Here is a 26,230-nt window from a genome sequence, read left to right as displayed (position 1 = left end):
ATTCAAAGTTTGTTTTATAAGTTTATTGTAATTAGTTACATGTAAAGCAATTATTGCTTTTGATTTTTAAAGGTTTTTGTCATATATTATAAATATTTTAAGACTTTTTAGTTAAAAATTAATGATTTAAGTTTCGTTTAAATACGTTGTCTTTGGTTTTAACTATATTTAAATTTTTTTGTTTTAAACTAAAGACAACGATATACTTTATTATTTCCGATGCTTTACATATAACTAATTAAAATAAAACTATATAGATTTTTTTAATTATTTTCAAAGTTTTTGACTGTACACTTCAAAATATATTAGTACGTTAAAGTCAACATTTTACAACTTGACTTTTCATAGTTCGTTCTCTTTGTTTTTATTTACAATTTTTTTAGACTTTAAACTCCATTATTTTTATTTTTTTCAAGAATTGTGGTTATATATGAAACAAACATAACATTATCACGTTAAAATGAAAGTCTAACAATTAAAGTTTCGTTTAATCCATTGCCTTAGATTTTACTTTTACTTTATTTTTTTTTTAACTAGAGACAACATAATATCATATGATTTAAAATAGTCTCGAAGTACTAAAGTCATACAATGTAAACCAATTAATCAAATTTAAACTAAAATTTTTGAATTTCTTTGTTATGTCATACTATATTTTTTTATAACTTTTCTGTATGAATGTAACTTTGTTTCATTTTTTAGTGTTTAACAAGTTGTTTGCTAAAAAAGAATCTGAAAGTACGTAAAATATCGAATGAGTATAAAACAAAAGTTTTGAAATATAAATTTTTTATGTATAGTTTGGAGATAGAAATAAAAAATTTTTAGTTTTAAGGTCTTTAAATTGTTTTTGTTTAATCAAGTCACTCGCTTGAATAACTTTAATTCACTCACATTAATAATACCCATTACCCAGTACTCACTCGTTGGCCTTCAGAAAACGTTTATCTTTGCAGAGGGGAGTGAGTTCTGATATTTTTCTTAAAAAAATTTAACACTAAAAGTACAACATTTTTTATTTTGATTGAAAAAGTTCTGTCAAAAGTTTACTTACAGCTTTTTACGACTGTTTTTTACTGCATACAAATTCGTTAAGAAACAAAAGACCGAAGTACATTTATGAAACTTGCCATGCCGCATCAACAACTGCTGGTTCTGAAAAAGAAATATTTGCTAGTTGTCATTCTAATAATATTTTGCATTCTCGCTTACCAGCAATCGCTGATACTGAAGCTCGAGTCTGCTCGCAAAGTCCATGAAAGACGTTTGAATCCAGAAAAGAAAAGTTCATCGTTGGCTACTGGTACAATTAAAGCAACAGGCGAGGCATCAGGTATGTATTTGCTGTTTTTATTATTCAATGTTTTCATATGTTGTCATTATCCAATCACAATAGTCTAAGATAATAACGTTATAATAAAGAAAACACATAATGGTAAAAGCCGTGATAGCCGGTAAAATTTTAATTAAAAAATAAATTATAAACAAAAATAGCTTTAAAATATATTAAATAAAATAAGTTTAATTGTAAAAATAATTTAATTTTATCTAACATAAAAAAAAATTCTGTTGTTAAACATTTGATTTCTTATTAAAAATGTATGTGTTATAGTATTGTTTATTGAACGACAAAAAGTATGGTGAAAACATTTGGTCCATGAACCCAGTTTGCGGAAAAACCTTTTGGTAATCGAGTCGTAGACCAGAACAGTTTAATGTCTTTAAACACAGAATATGTTTTCGTACGAGATAACTAAAGTACTTATACTTTAAAAAACTATAGTAATAAACAGTAAATAAACTAATTAAAATCTTTTTATATGTCTCAGTATATCAAAAATTTTAAATAACTTATACTTAGATATCGTATCTAGTTCTGAAATTATACGAAATGATTGTAAAAAGTGTAAATTTTAATTTTAAATTTTAAATTTTAAAACATTTTAATGTATTATTTGTTATTTATAAATAACTAAGATTCATCTATTTAACTTTGATGTAAAAGTATGTTTAACAAAGTTTTTAAGATTTTAAACTTTAACTTATTTATCAATCCAATGCTTGAAAACATTTTTTATGTTTAAAATATTAAGTTATACTGTTATTTAAACAACGTCTTATAACAAAAAACAAAAGAGTTAAAAAACTATTTTTTTGAATGAAATTTTAGATTTAAACTTAGTTTAAAAGTAAGGCATTCTTAATTTTTTATTGAAGTTTTAACCTTGTGTGTGTTTAACAAAATATGTGCTCTAAGAGGTTTCAAAATAAAAAAACTACTTATGATTAAATAGTATTGTAAATTTTGTTAGCTTATAAAAAAATCGAAGCCTTTGTATTCTATTTGTTTCATTTAGTAAGAGTTAAATATTTATCTTTACGTTTATACACATTCTGAAAAGTATACTATTCAGCTTTAAAATTTTTGTTTCCAATAATAAATGACCAGAAACAAAAGATTAAAATTCGTAATTAATTATTTTAATGCCGCGCTAAAAACTGCTGAGAAAGAAATACTTGCCTGTTACCTTCCTAACAATATTTTTCGTTCTAGCCTACCAGCAGACGCTCATTCAAAAGCTCCAACCGCAAGTCCACGAAGCAGCAGAAAAGAGGGAAAACCCCCCGAGTGAGAAAATTACCTCCGTGCTGCTCGTCTCGCAGTGCCGGTCGGGGTCGAGCGTCGTCGGGGAGCTGTTCAACCGGAGGAAGGGCGCCACCTACCTGTACGAGCCGCTGTACCCGCTGCGGACGGCCAACGGGGTGCAGGCGCCGGACGAGCTGATCCCTCGCAGCACCGAGCTGGTAAGTGACATCGTGCACTGCAGGTTCCACCGGCTGCCGGAGATATACAGGCAGGCGATCGAGGCGACGAGGAACAAGGACTACTTCGGCTGCGAGCGAAACGGCATCTGCTTCCGGGGCTGCGGCAAGTGCGACGCGTTCATAAACAGGGAGGCTAAACACGTGGTGGCGGGCAAGAGCAAGGTGAACCTGCATTTGTTAGGCAAGCACTGTCTTGACAGCGAGTTTTTTGCCGCCAAGCTCAACTACCTGCCGGGAGTCGACACCATTTCGCACCTCGTCAACGACGAACGCTTGAACTTGAAGATAATTTTGCTGTCGCGCGACCCCAGGGCCATCATTCGGTCGTGGAACATCAACGTGAAGCCGGAGAACCGCAGTAAGACCTTTCTGAGGACGGCCGAGCACTTCTGCAGGAGAGTGCACGAGGACGCAAGGTTCGTGGACAGCATTTTGAAAACATTCCCAAACTCGACGCAGCACTACCTGCACTTGAGGCACGAGGACTTCGCCATGGACCCGCTCGGCGTGACGAAGAAAATTTACGGGTTCATCGGAAAGGAGCCGGGCGAGGAGCTGTTGGAGTGGGTGCGGGGGTCGACGAACGCGTGCAAGGGGCAGCAGAACGACCAGAGCACTTGCAGGGACTCGAGGAAGGTGGTGTCGGCGTGGAGGACGTGGTACAAGCTGGAGGAAGTGGTTGAAATTCAGGAGGTGTGCGGGGACGCGTTGAAGGCGAACAACTACGCGTTCTACCACGACAAGGAGAGCTTGGAAAACTTGGACAATCTGTCCTTTTGAACTCCTTAAATTTTAAAACTTTTCGTAATGATTTGCTAAAATTATGCTCGTTACAAAAAACTAACACTCTTTAGTTCTAAAAATTACAAACAAAACTAAGCATATATATTTTCGTAAATTTTTCTTCTAAATAACTATTTGCTTTTTGAATTAATTTATTATTACCTATTATGGTAAAGCTCTAATAATTATCTTCACGTATTTTTCTTAACTCTTGACTACTAGAAGATAAATAAAATTTTTCTAAATAATTTAAAAAAACATTAGTTACATTGACTGGAACTGTTTACCTTATAAAACTTAAAAACTTATGCATTTTTATTCGCCCATTTTGTTTTCAAATTCTAGTTTTTTGAAAACTTTATTTTACGAAAATTTTGAAATGGCTTTAAAAAGTTTGGTTTAAAAAAATTACAAAATAATAGTTTTATACAAAGCTTCATTATAAGTTTATAAGGTATAGGTATAGTTTATAAGTTAAGCAAAACTTTTACTTTGTGTAAGAATGAAAAAAAAAAGTAAAAGAGTAAAAAATAATATTTAAATTATGCTTAAACTTTAAATTTTGTATACGAGCATAATAAACTCTACATTAAAATTTAAACATTAAATACAATAAACACTAGTATTTGCAAAAGTTATATAATATTATCTCTTTAATTAGAAAAATTCTTTTGCATGCAACGTTTAACTTAAATAAAGAATATTTTTTGTTATGCTTGACATATATTGTTGAGGTAAGCACTTCATTATCTATTGTTTAGTTTGTATTCTAAATAAAATATATGAACATTAGGATTAGCTATTCAATTTGTATTATAAAGTTAGATAATTTATTGTTCTTATATATTGTGACATAATTGATAAATATATTTTGTTCAATCATTAGCAACCAGTAAATATATTTGAGTTAGTTCTTTCTTCTATTCATGTAAGTACTTTATATTATGATTTGTTATTTTATTGTGTATTTTAGTTTACGTTACTTAATTTAGACTTAATAATTACAAATATTATATAGTTTTATAACAGTCAGATTTAACATTAATTATTCTAACTATTAACCTCTAAATATATGTAGAAATTATTTTATTTTAATTTTAATGAGCACATGTATACACCTACCTTAGCTTCTATTCTTTTTATTACAGTATTAATTTTTTACAGAACCCAGTTGAAGTGTGTTAATCCGTTAACACACATAAACATATGTCGGTGCAATAAAAGAAGGATACTGTATAATTTGTTTTTATTTTATATTCCAATGAAACTGTTTCACTAAGATCTTTTGTTAACAAACACTTAAATTTATATTTTGGGTAGTTAAAGTCTTAGTCATACAGTTAAAGAGTGCATATACTAGGAATTTTAACAAGTTTGTAAGAACTTAGTATAAGTTTTCTTTAGTTACAATTCTCTCTACGATTAAGTAATAAAAGTTCTTTTAACAACAGTTTTGATACAGTGAGTCTACAATTGAAGTTACAAGTATGTAGTACTAGCCTATTGCATATTATTAAGATAATAATGTTTATTTGTCGGGAAATTTTTAAGCTATTCAAGATTAAGAAATACTTAATTTTTTTGTTTTTTGGGTTATTTTTATTTAATTTTCTCTATGCTTTCTCAAGTGCCAAGGTGCTCAAATTCTAAACAAAAGATGCAGTGTATCTAAGACGCCAACACACGCAAAAGTCGTCGACCGAGCACAATAAATGCAAAGTGCATTTGTTATTTTATAAAAGCATAGAGAGAAACCATTTTAAACCACAGAAACATTTAGCAGCAAAAAAAATTAGCCCGATAAATATGATTCTTGTTGACTTTAATTCTCAACTACTACTAAAAGCTTCTGACTAACGTTTCAGGTTTTGCTCAAAGTAAGCTACAAATGTTTATATTGTGGATATACTGAGTCTGTAGACATTCTTAAATTTATTTTTGTGTAACAAAATGAAAATATTTCTTATGAAAAAATTACTTTAAATAAATGTAGACGGCAGAAAACTGTCTTATAAGTTATGAGCAAGTATGTTTTTAGATTTCTGTTGCGAATAAACTACTTATGTGTAATCATATCGCAAACTTTCGATTTAACAAACTAAATTTAGTCGAAAAGAAAATGATAGTTCCTAAAAATTTTAGCAAATACTTTATACTAGTGGTTAAGAATAAAGCAGCTAATGTACTAGCAAATCAATTAAGCACTTTTATTGCTTCAAAAAAAAAATAGTAATTCAATCAGAAAAGTCTAGAAAACCTTTTTTGAAAAACCATACAGTTTGTTTCCATATCAAAAATAATATAGTATTTTTATAGTAATTTTCAATATATGTGGCTTTTGGTAGAATGGTGAGTCAAAGTCACCTTTTAACTCTTTTTTATGCTGAGTATTATTTAGTCGACTATTATGTTTATGTATGATTTATAGTGTGTATTTACTTTGTAGTTTGTATATATTGTATTGTGTAATAAATTGTAAAACCTATTGAACAGTACTAACGTTAATGTCTAAAAGAGATACTATTAGAATATATTATCAAGGTTAGCTTTTTATAGTAAACTTAGTTTATATAATGAGCCATCAGATCCTCTATCACTATGAGTATTTTTATTATGTAATTGTAAAAACATAGGTAGTTAAAAGGTTTTTTTGATGTTCTTATCAAAACTTAGACTAGTAAGGATTTTTTTAAATATTCATGTTGATTTAGAATATTTTATATAACTTAAGGCTAATTTTCAAGTAACAAACCTTTTTACCTTCAAATTAATGTTTCAAATTATCTGTATGTTATGACAATGATATTTTACTTAATCAACAAGGTTGCCACAAATTCAGAATAATCCTGGATACTTTGAAATTTTTGAAAATCTCAGTATGACACAGGATAACTTAAGAAATTTTTAATTTGCTTTTTAAACTCCAGCTGACTCAGGACAGTTTTTTTCTAGCTCTTGAATGAGATATAGTTGATTTATTTTCAATATCTTATTATTAATATTATAATATAATATTATAATTAATATTTAATTATTGAATATTTTATAGCTTTGATACCTTTTTCAAGAGTTTAAATAACTTATTAAAAGTAAATATAATAAAAAATTGAAACTAACTCTGATATATTAGTGCATTTTGAAAACTTATAAAAAAATTGTAAACTTTACAGACAATAGGAACTTCAGAGGCATGGATTCCGGAAAACCCTTTTACGTCATCAACAAGCTTTCAAACGTCATCGAAAGACCGGAAGCGAGTCATCGACTGCACATGCTGCTTCGCGGGCCGAGTGCGAACAACTCTCACATTTACTGGTACGACGCACCAGACCAATACGGTAATGTGAGGCGCGAGTACAAGACAGTCCCGTACTGGCAACAATGCGTTCCCTTGTACTTGTACCACGGCAGGAGATGGTGCGTGATTGGATCGAATAATGGAGACGCGGGTCTGTTCGCTGAGGATAAAAATGCTCATGCAGACAAGTACGATCGTGTTAAAACTGTAAACTTACCATTAAAACTGTCTGTCTAGTTTATGTATTAAAGCACTATATTAGAATTTTGGATGCTATAATTGTCTTTTCGTGTCTATTAAATCTTAAAAGTACATTTATTCTCATGTTCATTGTTTAAATTGCCTATAAAACCATACCTCGACCAAGTATTAATGTTATTTATGTACAAAAAGGTTCTACTAAGGACGTTTAAACGGGTTTCCGTGTTTATTTTAACTGAAAGACTATTATTGAAAACATTCAATTAGAACTTTTAAAGTTAAAACTTATAACTGCTATAAAATAGTTCTAGTTGTTACATTCGAACAGATTTTTTTTTAAATAACTCATAAAAATGTTATTTTCTAGTTAAAACTGATCAAGTTCCAGCCTTTTAATCTATATATTTGTTTTATTACAATTCAACAGTTTGTTTTATTTTAACAGAAAACGTATATATTTTTACCATTCTTAATAATTTAATCTATTTAAGTCTAAACTCTTTTTTATATACAATTTAACGTTATACTATAATGTAGTAATTAATTGCTACTTTTTTTACTTTATATTCAAAATAGAAACAATTAATAAATTAATTTATGTTAAAAATATCGCTTTGTGTAAGTAGATTAATTTTTAAATAACAATGTTTTAATTAATGTTCATATTAAAATATGTTCAAAATCGTGTAATTTTATTTTACGTATACTGTACCAAAAATTATAAAAGTGTCTTGTTTAAAATTTCTAACTGTATCATAGATTTAACAAAAAAAATTCATTTTATCTTTATATTATACTTTTATATGAAACAATTTTTGTATAGATAAGATTTTTACATGTATTTTTTATATAAAATAATATTTATTTAGATATTTTAATCTAAAAAGTCACATAACTAATTTGTATAAATAGTGAAAATTAGATAAAGTATAGTGTAAGAATACAATAAAAAACACTTGAAAATATGCCCGTTTAAAACTGATATTTAAATTTAATTTATTCAATTCGCGTTGGTTTTCATCGCTGTTTAACTAATTACTATAATGAACTTTTATAATAGATAACAGTTAGCTTAATTTAAACGTTGAACACTTTCTTTAAAACAGCTATATTTTGTCCTCAGTGGAGCGAAAGATCTAGTGGCTAAAAGCAAAGCTATTCTGCAAATAATGGATAGACTACATTATTTCTTTTTCTCCCAAAGTAAAGTAAATTTTTAAGCTTGAGAAATGGTTCCTACAAATCATTGTAGCATATTTTTATTTAAAAAATTTTACTGAGCTTCATTGTTATAAAATTTTATCTTTGTTTGAGTAGTTTAAAAGATAAATAATTTCATCTAAAATATTGGCTACAATTTAGCCTTGTATTAGTAAAATAAAATGTAACACGACTTAATCTGAAATATGTGAGCTTAGAAACTTTGATATGGTATTCTACCAAATTAGGTTTATTACTATCTGTCCCTAGTTGTTTATCCTATAGTTAGTATAGTAGCTAAATATAGACAAGTTATTAGATGCTTTAGTCTAGGGCTCATTGAACAAAAAGTATTTAAAAAAAAAGTTGTGACACTTTCTTTTGTATATGTGCTGACTGCTGACCACTTGGTTTCGATCTTTCAATGTTTAACTCAAAGAGTTACACACCATCAGCTCCACATCTGCATTATGAAGAAATTTCATTTATTAGTTTACTTAATCATACTTATTAACTTATTTTTTACCTGATCAAATTGAGAAACTTTATCTGTATTTAAACAACACATAGCATGATGAAAGTTTTTGACAAAGCTAAAATCTCACTGTAAAAGTATGGAGACAACAATGTAAAAAGCTTAGCTTAATTCCTGTTTTTTAAAAGTTGTGTATACAGAAAACAATGGTTAACATTTTTTTAATAAACCCTATACTTAATGAAATTATAAATGTTTAAAGAGTGATTACTGTTAGTTAAAAAAATTTGTTTCACTTTGAGCAAGCTTAACTTTATTCTAACAAGATTTTAGTCTACTGTTAAAAAATTAGTAAGATTTTAATTTAGTTTCATAATCCTTCCTAGTATCTTATAAGTAATTTTTGCTTTTCAGTTAAATTAGTAGTATTTAAGTGAACAAGTTCTTCTCATTCTTTACTTTTTTTAATAAATGTTTCATTTTGGTAAAATATGTATGGTGTCAGTATTTTACTTGTTCTATTAACTAACTATTAATAACTATTAATAGTTGTTTTTATTTTTAATTTTTTTACTTCAGATACATAATTTTTACCTGTTATACAGGAGGTCTTTTTTTTTAATCTGTTAACTACTTGGTTTTGATCTTGCAAAGTTTAACTCATAGAGTTTTCAAAGTTGTTATTTAGCCTCCTACTCCATCACGCCTCAATTTTTTGTTATTATATTAAAATTAATTTATTTAATCCAACTTACTGACATTCCAGTATTGCAATTTTTTATTGATTATACATTGTTTTCTTATGTTTTAAGTTTTTATTCACATGTTATTAAGGAAAAGTAATAAATTTTTTAAAGAACATACTACAAGCTCTGTACAATGTAGTTGTAGAATAATTAAAGTTTTTTTTCCTAAAAATCAACTGAAATATATTTTATTTGGGTAAATTTAGTAATTACTTAATACAAATGGTAAAATATGAAAAAAAAGGTTAAGAACTATTGGTCTAGTTTGTTTATATAATTTTTCAATCATATTAGTAGATTATAAGAATAAGTAGCCATAACAATTTTCTAAATATATACTTTCAATAGGAGTTAAGTTTTGTTAGTTTTAAGTTTTATTTCTTACAATTAGAAACAAAAACAGTTTTTAAACAGATATTTTACAGAAAATAAAATGACATCATTTCCAAAAGTTTTAGTGTTGTTTTTATTCATTTCAATGCATAAAGTGCTTTCTGCCCGAAATCCAGGTACAAGTTAAAATATTTATTCTAATATATTTTATACAACTTTTTAGCATGGAAGCAATTATGTTTTAACATTTGCTTTGTAGTACTATTCAAAAAACAATTAAAACTAAAAGCTTTAGTTTTTACAAAATTTTCTAAAGTAGTTTTGTGAAACAACTTAAGGTAAATATTTTTATATTTAAACTAGTTTTTTATGAGTAAATCAAGTTTTAAAGTTAACAAAAGGATATCTAAACTAATTGTTTCTCAAAGTTGTATTTTGCAAAGTAAATAAATACTAAATAAGTGTCTCTCAAAATTGATTGTTGTGCTAAACAGTATGTTTTTCAGGGCACGATTTCTGTGATAATCACTATTTTTTTAAATTTTTATAACAAAAATTATTTCTGAACTGCAACTTGATAACAAGTAGACTTAATTAAGCACTTTTTATTTCGCTCAGAGAGCTGTGGAAAATCGCCAGAATTTTCAATAGACTACGTGGCAGCAACAAATTCAACATTTGAACAGTTTGCAGTCGGGTACAAGGGAGTCAGTTGGAGAGTTTTCATTGGTATAAAGTTGATAATAGTGAAAACAACTGTGACTTTGTCATTTCCAAGCAAGTCTGAAAATGATGCTACTTTTACAAACGTCATAAGAGCTATTACTGGTGATCTTCAAGGTGATTAACTTGTTTGATTTTTTTTAAATACTAGATAAATAAGTATTTTTAAGTTTGTTACTAAGTTATTTACATAAGGTAAGCTCTCCTAATTGTCAATGGTATGATTACTAAGTTCTGTGAATTTAATTGATTATAAGATTATTCAATTTTAAATATGAAAGTTTTATTATGTTTAAAGTTTGATATTTTTCAGATGTTTTACCAATATAATAAATTATTAACTATTTTTACTAACTTAAGCTACAATCAGGGTTGCCACACACTCAGGATATTTTGAAATTCTAGAAAACCTCAAGATGATTCAAGATGTTTTGACTTTTTTATCCCAGAAGGACTCTTTTTTTGTAAAATTTAAAGGATAGTTTATGTTAATTTAAAAATCTAAGGACAGTTTTTTCAAGATCTAGAATGAGATTTAGTTGACTCAGTTTTAATATTTTGTTGTTTTATATAACCAATTTTCTTCAAAAACATTTTTTTTATTGGTTTTGAAATGCTTATTTAAATTGGTTTATCTTTGCATCTAGTCAAACTGTTTAGTTAACATTGAAGTTAATAAATATTTATTAAAATTAGTACTTTATGTGGTAAAATTAAAATTAGTCAATTAAAATGTCAAAAAAACAATTTCAATTTATTTCTACTATACCATGTTAGTTTCTACTAATGTGACCATGTTAGTTTAGTTTATATATTTACATATGTTAAATGAACATCTAATGCAGAAGCATACACATACAACCTTCCTTTTAATTTTTAAGAAGAAAAATGAAAATGAGGTATAAGTAGTTTGTGCCAGAAGAGAATTTTAAAGGGTTTGAAAAAAAAAACTTAAGGGTAACTCAGGGCAGTTTTTGGTCATTAAGGACAGTTTTTTTTTGAATTGAAGATTTTGTAAATAGTAGTTTTGTACAAAAAAGTTCAAACTTATATTCTTTTTAAAATACTACAGACAACATGTTTACAATATTTAAATGAAAAATTCGTAACAAATTCTGACAATAAAATAAGTAAATAAATAAACTTATTATTGATATTAAATGCATTTTCTAAAAATCTCAATTGTGGTATTTTATAAAGCCTGCACAGTGTTTCAAATGAAATAGTCAAGTAATTTGCATAAATAATTTAACAGGGGATTTCAACTGTGACACGACCAAGAGAGTAGTCAACGGCAACCAAGTGACATGCCAGACTGCGGTGCACGAGGGAGTGAAGGGAATTTACTTTTTTGTCAATTTCAATTTCAACCTGGCCCCTGAACACAATGACCTCACGTTCAAAGTTCGCGCTGAAGACACAAAAGCAGTAACTCTTAAGGAGTGCTCTGTTGAAAATGTGCCTGTCACAAGTAAGAATTGCATAACTTAGTTTTTTTCTAACATGATATTTTGATAACTGTAGTTTGACTTCAAAATTTTAAAACGTTGAGTTGTTTGATATTGTGTTTTTTCAAAGTTTTGTTTGTTGACTATTTAAAAACAGTATCATACTGTAAAATTAAAACAATATAGATATAATATAATTTATATAGAATTTATGTTTGGTAATAAAAATCAACGTAACTATCATAGAAATAATATTATACACATCATATTGTGGTTGTAATAAGAAAAAAAAATATTAAAGTGGAAACACCTTGATTATTTTATGATGTTTTCCTTGTTTTTTTCATTATCTATATACTTTGTAAGGTGGTGTGTCGATTTGTTATAATTTGTACAAGTGCAAAAAATTTTACAAAACTTGTTACAAGTATGTGCTTTGAAACTTTCTAACTGATAAAGTCTTACGGTTATAGAACTTTTAGTTTAGATGTATGATATATTTTTTGTCATAAAATAATTTTAATTAAATATATTAAGACCAAGTTATAAATCATATATTTCTTAATTTCAACTCTTAATTATTTATATAGATTTGAGATTAATATTTAATTAATTTTAGAACTTTTTTATCAAACAATACAGTGTAGAATTGATTGTGTAGTTGATTAATTTAAAATTCTAAGCAAATAAAAGTTTTTTAAATGTTATCTGTAAATTTATCCTTTTTCGCTTTGATTTTTTGTAGAAAGTTAAATAGTACACCAAATAAGTATTAATTTGTTTTTATAAACTTGCAAGACTTGCTTTTTAATTGAAAATAACAGGTATTTATTTATAAGTAAAACTTAGTTTAAAAGCTTAAATTTCTTTTTTATTCCTTATATTTCAATAACATAACAACCTATTTGATTATTTTTAGATATGTTAAATTTTGTTTTTGGCTGTGTAAAAAATAGCTACTTTAATTTTTCTATGAGTAAAGTATGATTTTTAATTTTAATATTAAGTTTTTTGAGAGAAAATTGCAATAAACAAGTTAAGTTTAATTACTTTAAAAAGACTTGATTATTTTCTATTCTCAAAATGCTGTTTACTATTTTGGTATTTTTATTTTTTTAAACATCAATTTCCTTTAAACTTTCAGATCAACTTTTACTAATAAATATGTAAAAGTAATAGTTTTTACCTCAAATACACATAAGAAAATTAAGTAACTTATTAGTTTTTATTTCTCCAGCACTAGAAGTAGAAGTTTTGTTCTCTAAAAAACTTATACAAAGCTGGTAAAGTGTTTGACTATTGTTTACTTTATTAATACTAACATATACACACATGACTTGAGCAGGAAGTTTCTTTTGATTTTGCTTTTAACTTCATTAAATATATTGTTTCAGTTTATAAACATAACAATAGTTAAGCGCATTTTGCACAAAGATTATTTCATAAAATGAATTTGTTGCAGTTACAAGTTATCGTAAAAGTATGTGCTACTATTGTAGATAACTGTTTAAATCTTGTTCCTTTCTATACTTTTAACTTTGAAACTGATGTTAAAAAACATAATGTATATAAGAATTAGTTTTTATATCTGTGAAAACAGCTGAATAAAAAAAGTGATCTATGTCTTCTAAAAGAATATTAAAAGATTTGAACTATGTAAATTATGATAATGTTGCTTATTATGTTAAGTTTAATAAGAAACTTTTTTTTTGCCAAATAGTTGTTGAAAAAAAAAGAGTATCTCTTAAATTTTTTTTTACAAACTTATTTAAGTAAGTTAGTTTAACTACAGCTAAAGTTTTATTTTGTTTTAATTTTCATAATGTTTTTTATTTCTTTCATTCACTTGAAATATAAACCTTGTTGACTGTGGCAGTGCAGTCCATAGTTTCAAATCAAAGGTAAACTTTTACGCTTACTTTCAAAGATGCGTTTAAATTTGAAACAAATGTGAATTGTCTGGTTTTATTTGAATTTATCAAATCTAAAAATAAAAATTCACAAAATTTGTTTGTTTTGCTTTTTTGTGTTTATAATGAATAGAAATGACCTCAACGTACACTATACTAATGTTTCCTTATACCTTTAGTTGCAGTTTTATCTAAGGCCTTTAAAAAATTTTGAACCAATCGTTCTAAACATTTAATTTTGATTAAAATATAGGTCTAGCAAATTTTTGTTGATTTTAAAGTTTTTAGTTAGAACAAAGTTTATTAGGTTAATTTTAATGTTGTTATGATGTAAAATTGCACGAAATGTTTACCAAGAACACCATATTTTTAAGTATATCGTGAAGCATATAAATTTTGAAAACTTAACTATATTAATTGAACTTTGCCTTTAGTTGTTTGTAATTATATTACTGTTTTGTTTTTTTGTTGGTTAAACTTAGTTGGTATTGTATTCACTTGTTTTACAGCTTATAAAACAGAAAGTAGTCTATTAGATCATTAAAATAAAAGATTAAATTTCACTTAGATGATTAAGATAATAAGAAATTCAAACTAAACCTAAAATAAAATTACAATTGTCGTGAACAAATTTATTTTAATTTGCTTTAATTGTTCTTTGTTATGGATTGTTATTAAAAATTAAGTTTTTGTTATAACCTTAAAAACTGGTAGTTTAGAGAACCTTCTTTTAAACATTATCTATCTTATACTTTTAATTACTCTAACTTGTAAAATTTACACATAGTTTTACGGATTTGATTTTTTCTTGAAGTAGTTTGTTTCTCTAGATGTTATTTGTGTCTTTTAATCCTACTTTATAAATATATTTTTGTAGAACATCGTATATACTTATATAAATAATTAAAGTTAACTTAAACATAAATGAAAATGGGTGACAAATGCACAGAGCGTCACTTTTTCACGAGCTTTAACTGTTGTGATTAATAACTTTATAAAATGTTAATTTTTTGTTTTGTTTTTTAATATAGAAAAAGTAGTTAGTTTATTCATTTTAAAATTGGAGTTTTTGACAAAGTAAGTGACGCTCCGTGATTTTCTTACTTCATTACCAGCATAAGTATTAAAAATAATAGAATAAAATGTTTATTTCACCTTTTTAGATAAGAACCTCGTGACTTAGATAACTAACTCGTGAAATTTAATAAAACTTTTTAACGCTTGAGCAACATTTATGATAAAGTTTAATAAACATTTCAGCAAGTTTAAAACTCAATACAAAAAAACCTTATAAATTTTAAGCGAACTTCAAGTATAAACAAATGAATAAAGTTATACAAAACAGAACTGTAGTTCCACTAAAATTTTCAGCTTGCCCGACCGACGTCAACGATCAAGTGAGCGCCGAGTCGACGTCCAGTTACGGCGGGGAAAGCAAACTGGCTTGCAAGCAGCAGGGCGCCTACCCGTTCAAAAATCGGCAGCCCCTCACCGCCGCCGTGAAGTGCCGGGCCGACGCCAAGTTCGACGCCGACGGAGTTGAGTGTTGGACAGGTTAAAACTCGTAGTTGTACTTTTTCATCAAAGCGTGGTTGTAAACAGTTCGTTGTGATCAAGTTTTAGCTGATATGCTTGTAAAGTTGTTTTTTCACAACGCGTTAAAGCACTAGGAAGCTTAGGAATTTTTGTGCGCATATTTATCATTTTTAAGCCTTGCTTAACTAAAATTTATAAAGTACATCATAAATTTGAAAATATTTTCAGAGCAAAACTATTTTTTCACGAAAATAGTTTTTATGGCACTAAACCCTTATCCTATCTTGAGCGTCAATGATTTAGAAAATAAAAAATATAAGGCAGGAGGTAGTGTGGTGCCTATGGTAGATTTCCATGATTGATATTGACAGTAAGGGGTTTGGAGAGTACTTACCAGTTTTTAAGTTAAATATATTACATTTTTAATATATAAAATATCAATCTTATATTTATTTTTTTACCATCAAACTAGCTGAAAACAGTGTTTATCAGTAAATGGTGTGTAGCTCGATGACCACTCTACACTATTCCATTGACCATACTTAAGACCGTAACGTTTATTTTCTTGCTTTTCTTAATTGTTTCAAAAAATTAACATTATAAATTTAATCAATATGATTTTAATAATTTGAGAAAAAAGTTTTTAGTTTATTTTTTGTTAATTATACTATACGTTTGTAAATATATACTTATTTGGTTGTATACTATCTCCTTTTTAATATCAAATACAAAAATTATCAGGTAGAATAAAAATTTTCAACTCATCTATTAGCAATTTTGTTGAAGCACTCAACTTAAACCATAAGTTTTATATCTTCAACAAAATGTTTTTTTGTTCGACTTATGTAAGTTATTTTTTTATGTGTAATGAAAAAAATAGTTTCAACTGGTTTTATGTTGCTTGATAAAAACAGCCTCTTGGAATTTACAAACACCAAAAGGTGTATAATATTCATAAATAAAAAAACCTCAAGTTACAAAGAAAGTTTACTTGAGTTTTTCAATTGGGCCACCTCAAAGCCAGCAGCAAACTAAAAAACACTTTGAATAAAAACGCTCTTTTTATGCAGCACCCAAATCGACACTGGTGGGAAATGTGAAGTACAAAGTTGGTGAAAGCATGAATTTGAAGTGCAGCCACGTTGATGTCGTGCCGAAAGTTGATCAAGTCAAGTATGTGTACTATAAAGGCGACGACCAAAAAGAGGAAACAATTTTGAATGTTGATCGGGTTTGACATTGTCTTTTTTTGTGTTTGTGTCATCAGAGGGCTTTAGACGATTCAGATGAGTCTATTTGTATATTAAAATTATAAATTTTACTCGTTTGTGTTTAATAGTAGAAGGTTTTCATATACTTATAAACACTACTCATTTAAAAATAAAAGCAAAAGTATATTTTTTAAATTTAGTCCTTTCTGTTTAAACGAAATACTACTTAAACTGAAACATTTCGAACAAAGTATTGCCTAAAAGTATAAAACTCTTTTTTTTATTTGGCCAATATTTTTAAACTTTCTATCAACACTTAATTGAATAGAGGGTGGTTAATAATCATCTACAAAAATCACAAAAAATAAACAAGTACAAAACCAAAAAAGCTCGTAGTAACTATCACCTCAAAATGGTTCAACGAGCTCAGTAATTAATTTGTTCAGGTTGGTGGTTACAACTTGACAACAAAAGTGGCTAATGGCAGAAGCGACCAAACTGTTACCTGCCAAGCTCTCAATTTGGTCAACAAAAACAAAATGTACAAAGACACGGGTCTTTCTCAATCGCAAACTCTCGTCATACTTCGTACGTTTGTTGCAGTTTTTTTCAGCAACTTAAAACCTTTAAAATTCAATAGTTTTTTAATTGTAGCTTTTAATATTGGTTTCAAAGTTTAATGTTTACGACATTATGTTAATGATTTTTTTTTGTGACTACGCTTAAATTTTTACTAAAATTAAAATTAAGTTTTCTAAAATGTATACTCTTTAATTATTCATAACTGTGCATGTGTATGCTCTTAAAACTCATTGCAACATATTTATTTTAAAAGTTTTGAAAATATAATTTTGTAAAACAAGTAGCATTGTGTATTTTATGTCATTTCAAGTACAACGTGACATTAAAACAATCTTAAAACGCTTATAATTTAACCGAAACCATAAGCTTAAAACACTATTAGTTTAATTGTCAACAGAGAAACCGACCTTGTTGCAATCAAGCAAAGAATGCACAATAAGAAGAAGTTCATCTGAAAAATCATGCCACCAAGTAGTGCATTCGAACCCGCTCGTTGAAAAAGCCACTTTAGTGTCCGGTTCGTTTTATATGAAAGACGTTGTTATTTTATCTAATTTTATATGACCCGAACTGTTACATGATGATTATATTTGATATACATTTTTAGGTTTTCTTTGTAGTGGTTTATAATATTCTTGTAAATTCATAGTTTAGTTTGTATTTATTTTTGTAGGTATTCAAGTTTTAATCAATAAATGTGTGTTATTTACACGTACCCTGCAACATAACAATGTTTAAACAATCTTACAGGAAACACAAGTACTGATATACAGCCAAGCAGCAGTGTTGGATTTAATCAGACTTTCTCGCTTGCCTTTTCAGACTTTAAAGTGAGATATTTTGTTTAATAATTATTGTTGTTTCAAATAAGTTTTTTTCGTGAAAATGCAGATAGAAAATATGATGATTATAGAATCTTTTCATAAATAAAACGTTTTCATGTATAAAATTATTATAGGTTATTAGTTTTCTGTTTAACTAAATGAACAAATTCAAAGTACTCAAATTTAAAAAATGTGTAGTTAGAAGTGCTTGAAAAAACAGTTTTATTTTGATTTGTTTAAGTATTTATTTCGTTTTATTGTATTAGTCATTAAGTGATACACTTTTTTTTCTAATTAACTAAAAAAAAGTTAGATAATAAAAAAAGCAACTAAAAAGTTGGTAAATATCTTATATTTTTTCCAGTTAAACAAATTTTTAAAGATATCTAAGACTTAAAATTGTTATATTTTTCTGTAAAATCAGTGCTTTGGTAACTGTTTTTAAGAGTGTAAAAAATCAAAATACCAACTATAATTAAGTAAAATTGTGGAGAAAATGGATGCAATTCATCATTAATGTACTTCTACACCACAAGCTCTGTTTCTCCTATGATTAATGTTTGAAAACTTAATCATTTTTCTTTTTAATTTAAGTCGATGATCATTAAGATGGAAATTATAAAATTTATAAACATAAAGATTTAAATATCAACATTACAAGTTTAAAATCTTTTAAAGAGAATTTCACTTATTAACGATTTAAATCAAAAAGATTTCCCAACTTGCTATAATTGTGTACAACTCAGCTTATATTAATTTAAATAGATATTATAAAAGTTTGTACTCACAGAATGAAAATGGTAGTTACAAGTTGAGTATGGAAAACTCTGAATTTCCAGGCGAAGTTTTATCTATTGATCTGAACATTACTGTAATAGATGATGGTACGTTCGTTATTTGCTTACAACAAAACGACAATGCTTTGGCTTGCTCTTAGAATTAATTTAGATAAGTAGACTGGCTAAATTTTTAAGCACGATGTACATAAAATGAAAGAATTTTTTATTGGTGATTTTTCACCATGTACAAATTAAAATATTAAAAGAAATACGTTTTATTTAAAATTTTTTAAAACATTGATAAGTTTAAAAATTATTGAAAAATATTTATTCTAAAACTGTTAGAGTGTTTTGTTACAAAACATATTTACTTTAGGTTGTAAGTGAAAAAAAAGTCTTCTGTTTTAGGTTTATTACGTTTTAAGCGTTTTGTTAGTCATCACTAGTCATAATACACTTGATATTTGTTTTCAAAATCAGTGGTGCACATAATTCACTCATTACATTTTTGTTAACATTCAACTTTGTAATCACACTTGCATTAGTTGGTAATTTGCATTGCTTGAGTAATGTTGCTGTACATTTGCTCAATTGATTGTGTTCAGTTTAGTGGCATGCAACGCTTTTAACAGGTGCACCAGCAGTAGTACCAACTAAAGACGGCAGGAATAACAAGAAAGACACCACCACAAGTAGTTTATGCGTTTAATACATAAAAATACTGATATTATTTTAAGAAAAATTATAAGGCTAGTTAATGTGAATGGTACAAATATTGAAAAACTATTAAGTATGTTAGTTAACTTCTATTATTGAAACTTTTTTAGTTAGAATATACTAAAATTTTTAAATGGTTTACATTTGTTAAAATTTTTAAAGTAAGAAATAATAAGGTATTTTTAGCTAATTATTTCAAAAAGTTTTAAAACATTAGTTTTATGGATTTCAAAGGACTTGTTTGGTTTTGTTTAAAAATAAAACTCGATGTATTTAATTAAATTTGCGTATTACCTGAGTGGTTCAAGTTTGAAAATAAAATAAAACTTTTTCAACTGTGAACAGCATAAAAGTAAAAAACTTTACTAATAAAAATAATAAATACTAATCAAAATAGTCATAAATGCTAAATTAATTTTAGTTGTTTTATAAATAAAAATGATAAGTATATACAGAAATAACTATAAGTAGTGTTAAAACTCATAGCTTAAAAATACTTGCTATATAACAACACAGAAAAAACTGCTGAAGTTATAGAAGAAATTACAGTTTTTAAGAATATTCCACTAGAAACAACAAGTTAATAATAAAATTGCATGAACGTTGTTTAGTAATATTATTTTAAATCATAGTTTTTTTTTTCAGAAAATAACTATTAAAACATTAGTTTTTTTTATTTTTTGGTTTAGTTGGCTTGTTTTAAGTTTTTTAAAATTAAGTCTCGTAAGTTAGCATTATTGGTTTCTAAGAAGGCTGATATGCTTAATGGTTGGCTAGCATTTACTTTTTAGAATAACTGCTTATTTGCAAGACAGAACAACAATTACTTTGTTATTAAACTGCTATTTACTTAATTTAAAGATTTCTTAAACTAGTTAATTTTTAAAAAATAACAAAATATTTCTAATTAAATTGTTTTTACGGCGCTTTTATATAATCTATTATAAAAAATGAATTTACAAATTAAAAGCAATTGATTATACTTAAATTACGTAATAGACCATATTCTTCGTAATTTCTATTGCACTACCAATTAAAAGCCTTTAATAATTTTTAGTTACTACCAAAATATTAAAGGTTTAAATTCTAATTTAAAATAAAACAGCGTGTTTTTGTTTAGGATTGAAATTATTGTGAGTTTTTTTTTCTAATATGTGTTTTATTAATTGTGCATTTTGTAACCTTCTAAAAATTATGTTATTTTGTAGAAAATAAAAATTCTTTTTTATTCTACAGTAAGAAGCTAAACTTTTCTTAAAACTGAAAACAATTATTCTTGTTTGTTAACAATATCAATTCAAATTTTGTCATAACCTTTGTCTAAAGAAAATTGGTATATATATTTTTTTTACCGATTTAGACTTAGCTCACATGATATTATTTAATTTAAAAAAATTGCTTTTTGAGTGCACAAAGCTTTAAGTTGGAAACAATTAAAGAGTAGTGTTTATTTTATGTAGTATGAATATTACAAAAGTTTGTAATTTTTGGTATCAAAAATTACTAAAACCCTCCACGAACAGTTTACATGTTAAGCATTTAAAAATTTAAAAACTAATGTAAGTATTATGATAGTTTATACAACAATTGATAAATTTTACTTCTCAGGCGCCCCACCAAGTGCCGGAAGCTCTCCAACTTCAACGGTTCTTCTCGCAGTTTTGCTGCCGCTGCTGGCCGTCATGGTTGGTGTTGCGTTGTTTTTCTATTTGAATAAGCTCTATTGCTTTAAGCAAGACGACAATCATGTTAGAAATGACGAGGAATTAGACACCATGATGCGTAACGAAGGCACTAATGTTTAAATGAACTTTTTCTTAACTTACAATAGTTACTTTTGCCGGTATGTAAGTGCACACTTTTCAGCTGACAAAAAGGAACACTGTGTGCTATGATGTATATTTTTAATATGGAAAATTGCCCTTTTTGAGGTAGTAAATTTTTAATTAGGCACTAAAACACTCAATTTTTGAGGGTTAATCTATTATATGACAGTTCTTTTAAACTATTCTACGACGCGAACAAATTAAAAACTAAAAAAATTAAATTCACTTTAAAGTTTTGTTCTTCACATATCTAAAAATGCTATAATATGTACATAAAATTTTTAAGTTTTGCTTTAAAATTTACACTTTAATGCTTTTCTTAATTTAAGCACTGAATATATTAAAAGAATATTTAAATTTTTCTATAAATTAATGAGATTTAAACATTTCCAGATATTTGATGGGGATTAAATGTAGTATTTGAAGTTTATTTTTATCAATATGTTTTACAGGCACTCCAATAATAAAAGTTTATTTGATTATAATCAGGTCAGTTAAATGAGCATGTGTTGATAATGTTGGTTATTTATTGGTGTTTTGATATGTGTCTGTTCTGTTTATATTTTTTGCATTGATTATAAATATTGTGTCTTAAATCAAAAATGTCTGTCTAACTTTCTAAAGCTGTTTTTTTATTAACATTCCATTTCTTACACTTTTAGATTTTCAATCGTTTTATAAGTATAAAATACACACGTTTTTAATTATTATATTTCTTGCTTGCCCTTTTATTATATTAGTTAAAGTTTGCCTTTTTCGAATGAAATTTCAATTTTTGTATGTCGCATGACAATGTTATAAAAACTATCTGTACACATTAAAACTTTATTGGTGTTTTGAAGAATCTTCAAAAATTGCTTATATACATAAATTGTATTTTTACTATTGCGATCGTTGAATTGTTATACTTGATATGAATGTTCAATAAACAGTTTACTATTTTTGTATAAAAACATAATCTAATTATTTAAGTTGTTATTTGTTAATGTTAATTCTACAATTCTAATTTTTAATTTGTTTTATTCAAAAAGTCTGTTAAGTTTTTGAGATTTCTCAAACTAAGTATTGAAAACAAAAAATACATTTGTACAAGCTTTCAACATGCTTAACTGTACTAAAAGCACAAACGTTAAATAGTTCGGAATTACAATTTTTTAAGTTGTAAGACATATTTTTTTAGATGTTTAAATTGAGTTAATATATTTGACATAAAATTACTAATAACCCAAAAACATGATAACAAACGTGCTTAGAAATTATTACATATACAACTCAATTAGTGTTTTAATTTTTTCATCAAAAGTCATAATTAAGATATGACTGATTTTATTTACGCAATATTATTTGGTTAACTTATAAAAAATCATAACAAGTGTTCGTTTTATCAAAAAGTGTAAGTTCTATTTATATAATTGAGCTTATCAAAGTAAATGAGTCATCCTTACCAAAGATTGGACGGTTGTATTTTATTGACAAAATAATTTTTGAGTCTATAGATAAGTTCAAGTGGTGCTGATAAAATCATTCTTTTTGTTCAGTAAACTTTCTACTGACATCTAAATAAATAAATGAAAAGTAAAAAAATCAGCTATTTGGCAATAAGAATAAAATAAAGTATAATGTTTACATTGCTATGTTGTACAAAAGAAAAAAAAAACAATTTTAACAAGTGTTACAGTCAATAAAATAATATTTTGAAATATTTCTTCTAACATGTTGATCTGAAAGTTAAATTTTGTGCTCAAGCATGTTCGACACACAAGCATGTTGTATTCACAGCTGATTGTTTTAAATGTTTTCAACAGCTCTTTCTTGTGTTATTAAATTCTAGCCTCGTTTTTGATCTTAAAAAGCCTTTATACTATAAATCTAACGTTGCTTTTTAAATTTTAATTGAGCTTACATTTTAAAAATGTTTTTTAAGATTGTTAAGTAGAAAAGCATATTTCATTTAAAGTTTGCTCAGGTGTGTTTTCCGAGGATAAAGTAAAGAAATAGTTTAAAATATTATTAACAAAAGTATATCAACAGGTTCTGTAGAAAACCACCATTTCCACGGATAGCTGCTATGTTTGTTTTATATAAATGAAACTTCTTTTATCGTAGGGGTTTACATAGTAAAAATATCTACCGTCAATGCATATACGCAGTTTTTGTTTTCTTTTTGCCCGAACAAAAAATGTTTGTAGTTCACATTTTTCTTTATGACTTCATACTTGTTTTTTATTGTAGCATGTTGAAAAATTAGAGTTTAATAAAATTTAAAAAGTTTAAACACCTGTTTTTAAAGTTTGTTACGCTCAAACAGTTTGTATTCTTATAAGTAGTTTTTTGAACATACAAATAAATTAAAGTAATATTTTTTTATCAAAGTAGTTGTATATTTGTAGTCCTAGAGGGCCTGAAGTAGGAACTAGCTTTAATTAAGGTAAGTCCCCTTTTTTGTGCTAAACGCTTTGAGCGTTTAGCTCTAAAGGCTTTTACTGAATTTACCTTACGCATTAGGTTTAACTTAGTAATTAATAAATATGTATGTATATATAATTTCGTTAATGAAGTGAGTTTATTGAAAAAGTGACGTTAATGTGAACACTAGAAAGGAGAAGTGATAAAGCAGCTAATATATCAGTAGAATAAAACTGCGAAAATAAAGACAACAACTAAACACAAAATTCTACAAATAAAAATTTTTATAATTAAGTTCTAAAAGTGTCCAAATGTCACAATTTCAAATAGAGAAATAGATCTTACTAATAATAAAGCGTCTTAATATATGTTGTGCTTCTTGCACAACGGTGGCTAAACTGAGCACAATACAATCATACAAATAAACATAAAGTTCTTATAGAATCAAAATCATAAAAGAAGTTCCTAAATTCAACTAGTGCCTTAAAGTTGATGTGCTTTCCGCACGGTCTTATGGCTAACTGAGCCAAAAAAAAAGAACAACGCGTAGTGCGTGAGCTAGATGCTAATAAGCAATTTCTTAACTTATCTTGAAATAAGTACACAGCTTCGGCTGACTATAGCGCCAACTGGCGGAAAAGTATAACTCGATTTCGTTACATACTAAATTTAATTTTGTTTGTAAAGCTAGATATTTGAAATAGTACTTTAGGCAGGGGTTGACAGCCTTTTATGAGAAACAGTTCAGATTTGCTAAAATAATCTTTGCATGTTCTTTTTTTTGCGCACCACGATATACTTTTGAAATTTTAATAAAAGCAAATGCTTATTAATGCAATAATAAAATGGTCAGAAAAGCTTCACTAGCAAAGAAAGGGACATTTGTGAACTTTATTATAAAAACCACTAAAATTGCCTCTACTGCATTTTTTTTAGAAACAAGCATTTTACCAGGCACAAATGATGAGCGGACCGCAGTTTGCCGACAACTAATTTTTTTGAAATATTGTTCTTTGGTGAGGACACAATAGAAAGTAAAATATTTTCTTCAGAGTTTAATCTTTATTTATTCTCAAAATTCTTTTGATTTATTTGCTGCTTGAAATATATTCAGTATATCTTTGAAATACAAAAAAGTTAAAAAATAGCCCTTAAATAGCTGTCTAATGAAACAATAACCAAAACACTTTAGTTGCAAAGCTTTCGTCCTTTATTTAGAACATTTTCAATGCAAAAATACGGCTGTAAAAACAAAAGTTAAATATATATATAAAAAAATGTTTTTAATTGATAAAATGACATCTATTAACAGCAAACAAAACACTTTATATAAAAAAGTTTTACTAAATAAAAAACACATTTGCTTTATTCCTATAATATTAAAAAGAGTTTTGTTTTATAAAATTACATATGTAATTAATATATAAATGTATGTTAAGAACTACTAAATAACACAACGATATACAAAAAAATCTACAAAAAAGATGCATCTAACAATATGTACTTTAAGTACTCTACCCCTATAAATCACTGTATTGTGTTTTAGCTAAATTAATATTTGATTTGAGTTTATTTATCCAAAAATATTCTTTATAGTCAAGGTTCTTAAAGTCTGGTTCTTTCAAAAAAGCAACTTCATACGCGTCATCAAAACAACACTCTTTCTGTAGATCGTTCTTGTGTTTAAAATAGTAGTGTCTATATAAGGCATTTATACCTGTTATATCTTTTGGGTTAAAATTTGACTTTGATCTATTCCAACTATATCTATGTGCTGTCCATCTTGTACTGAAGCTATTTTTAGTTTGTCCTACATAGTTGCTATTACATTTTGTGCATATAGCTGCGTAAATTCCATAACTCTTGCAGTTCAGATTCGGTTTCAATTTTATTGTCTTACCCTTTAAAACACAATACAGTGATTTATAGGGGTAAAGTAGTTAAAGTACATATTGTTAGATGCATCTTTTTTGTATACTTTTTTGTATATCGTTGTGTTATTTAGTAGATCTTAACATACATTTATATATTAATTACATATGTAATTTTATAAAACAAAACTCTTTTTAATATCATAGGAATAAAGCAAATGTGTTTTTTATTTAGTAAAACTTTTTTATATAAAGTGTTTTGTTTGCTGTTAATAGATGTCATTTTATCAATTAAAAACATTTTTTTATATATATATTTAATTTTTTTTTTTTACAGCCGTATTTTTGCATTGAAAATGTTCTAAATAAAGGACGAAAGCTTTGCAACTAAAGTGTTTTGGTTATTGTTTCATTAGACAGCTATTTAAGGGCTATTTTTTAGCTTTTTTGTATTTGAAAAATTTAGTATAGCTTTGTCTGAAACAATAGTTAATTGGAGTTGTTTTTGGACCCCGGAGTACGGCTTACCTGTTTT

At 26.9% G+C, this 26,230-nt stretch overlaps 2 protein-coding genes across 6 annotated transcripts; both read left to right on the top strand.

Annotated features, from left to right (window-relative positions):
* The first annotated feature begins 1,119 nt into the window (after positions 1 to 1,119).
* Positions 1,120 to 3,606, top strand: LOC145839101 (carbohydrate sulfotransferase 1-like). Its single transcript, XM_082946711.1, has 2 exons — positions 1,120 to 1,333; positions 2,555 to 3,606. The coding sequence occupies exons 1-2, from the start codon at positions 1,120 to 1,122 to the stop codon at positions 3,604 to 3,606; spliced, it is 1,266 nt and encodes a 421-aa protein (XP_082802837.1).
* Positions 3,607 to 9,937: 6,331 nt separating this feature from the next.
* On the top strand, positions 9,938 to 23,687 carry LOC145838043 (uncharacterized). Of its 5 annotated transcripts, XM_082945569.1 has the most exons (13): positions 9,938 to 10,038; positions 10,481 to 10,702; positions 11,841 to 12,056; positions 15,315 to 15,497; positions 16,550 to 16,710; positions 17,137 to 17,278; positions 17,670 to 17,789; positions 18,023 to 18,102; positions 18,887 to 18,980; positions 19,508 to 19,567; positions 21,201 to 21,277; positions 21,871 to 21,907; positions 23,450 to 23,687. In XM_082945569.1, the coding sequence occupies exons 1-12, from the start codon at positions 9,963 to 9,965 to the stop codon at positions 21,880 to 21,882; spliced, it is 1,443 nt and encodes a 480-aa protein (XP_082801695.1). In that variant the 5' UTR covers positions 9,938 to 9,962; the 3' UTR covers positions 21,883 to 21,907; positions 23,450 to 23,687. The 5 variants fall into 5 exon arrangements, 4 of the variants coding, with proteins under 4 accessions (XP_082801695.1, XP_082801697.1, XP_082801693.1 ...); XR_014370022.1 differs by having other exon boundaries at positions 21,201 to 21,907; XM_082945571.1 differs by lacking the exon at positions 19,508 to 19,567.
* The last annotated feature ends 2,543 nt before the right edge of the window (positions 23,688 to 26,230 follow it).

This window comes from Thalia democratica, chromosome 6 (assembly GCF_965202585.1).
Source record: "Thalia democratica chromosome 6, ktThaDemo2.hap1.1, whole genome shotgun sequence".
Classification (NCBI taxonomy): domain Eukaryota; kingdom Metazoa; phylum Chordata; class Thaliacea; order Salpida; family Salpidae; genus Thalia; species Thalia democratica.
The sequence above is the reverse complement of the archived record's forward strand: the minus strand, read 5'-3'. Positions and strand labels throughout refer to the sequence as shown.

Excerpts from the sequence above, each read along its gene's own strand:
- LOC145838043 (XM_082945567.1), top strand. The coding sequence starts at position 9,963 with ATGACATCATTTCCAAAAGTTTTAGTGTTGTTTTTATTCATTTCAATG. Across the intron at positions 15,498-16,549 it reads CGGAGTTGAGTGTTGGACAG|CACCCAAATCGACACTGGTG; the intron begins GTTAAAACTCGT and ends CTTTTTATGCAG. Across the intron at positions 18,103-18,886 it reads TTGCCTTTTCAGACTTTAAA|AATGAAAATGGTAGTTACAA; the intron begins GTGAGATATTTT and ends TTGTACTCACAG.
- LOC145839101 (XM_082946711.1), top strand. The coding sequence starts at position 1,120 with ATGAAACTTGCCATGCCGCATCAACAACTGCTGGTTCTGAAAAAGAAA. Across the intron at positions 1,334-2,554 it reads AGCAACAGGCGAGGCATCAG|CCTACCAGCAGACGCTCATT; the intron begins GTATGTATTTGC and ends TTTTCGTTCTAG.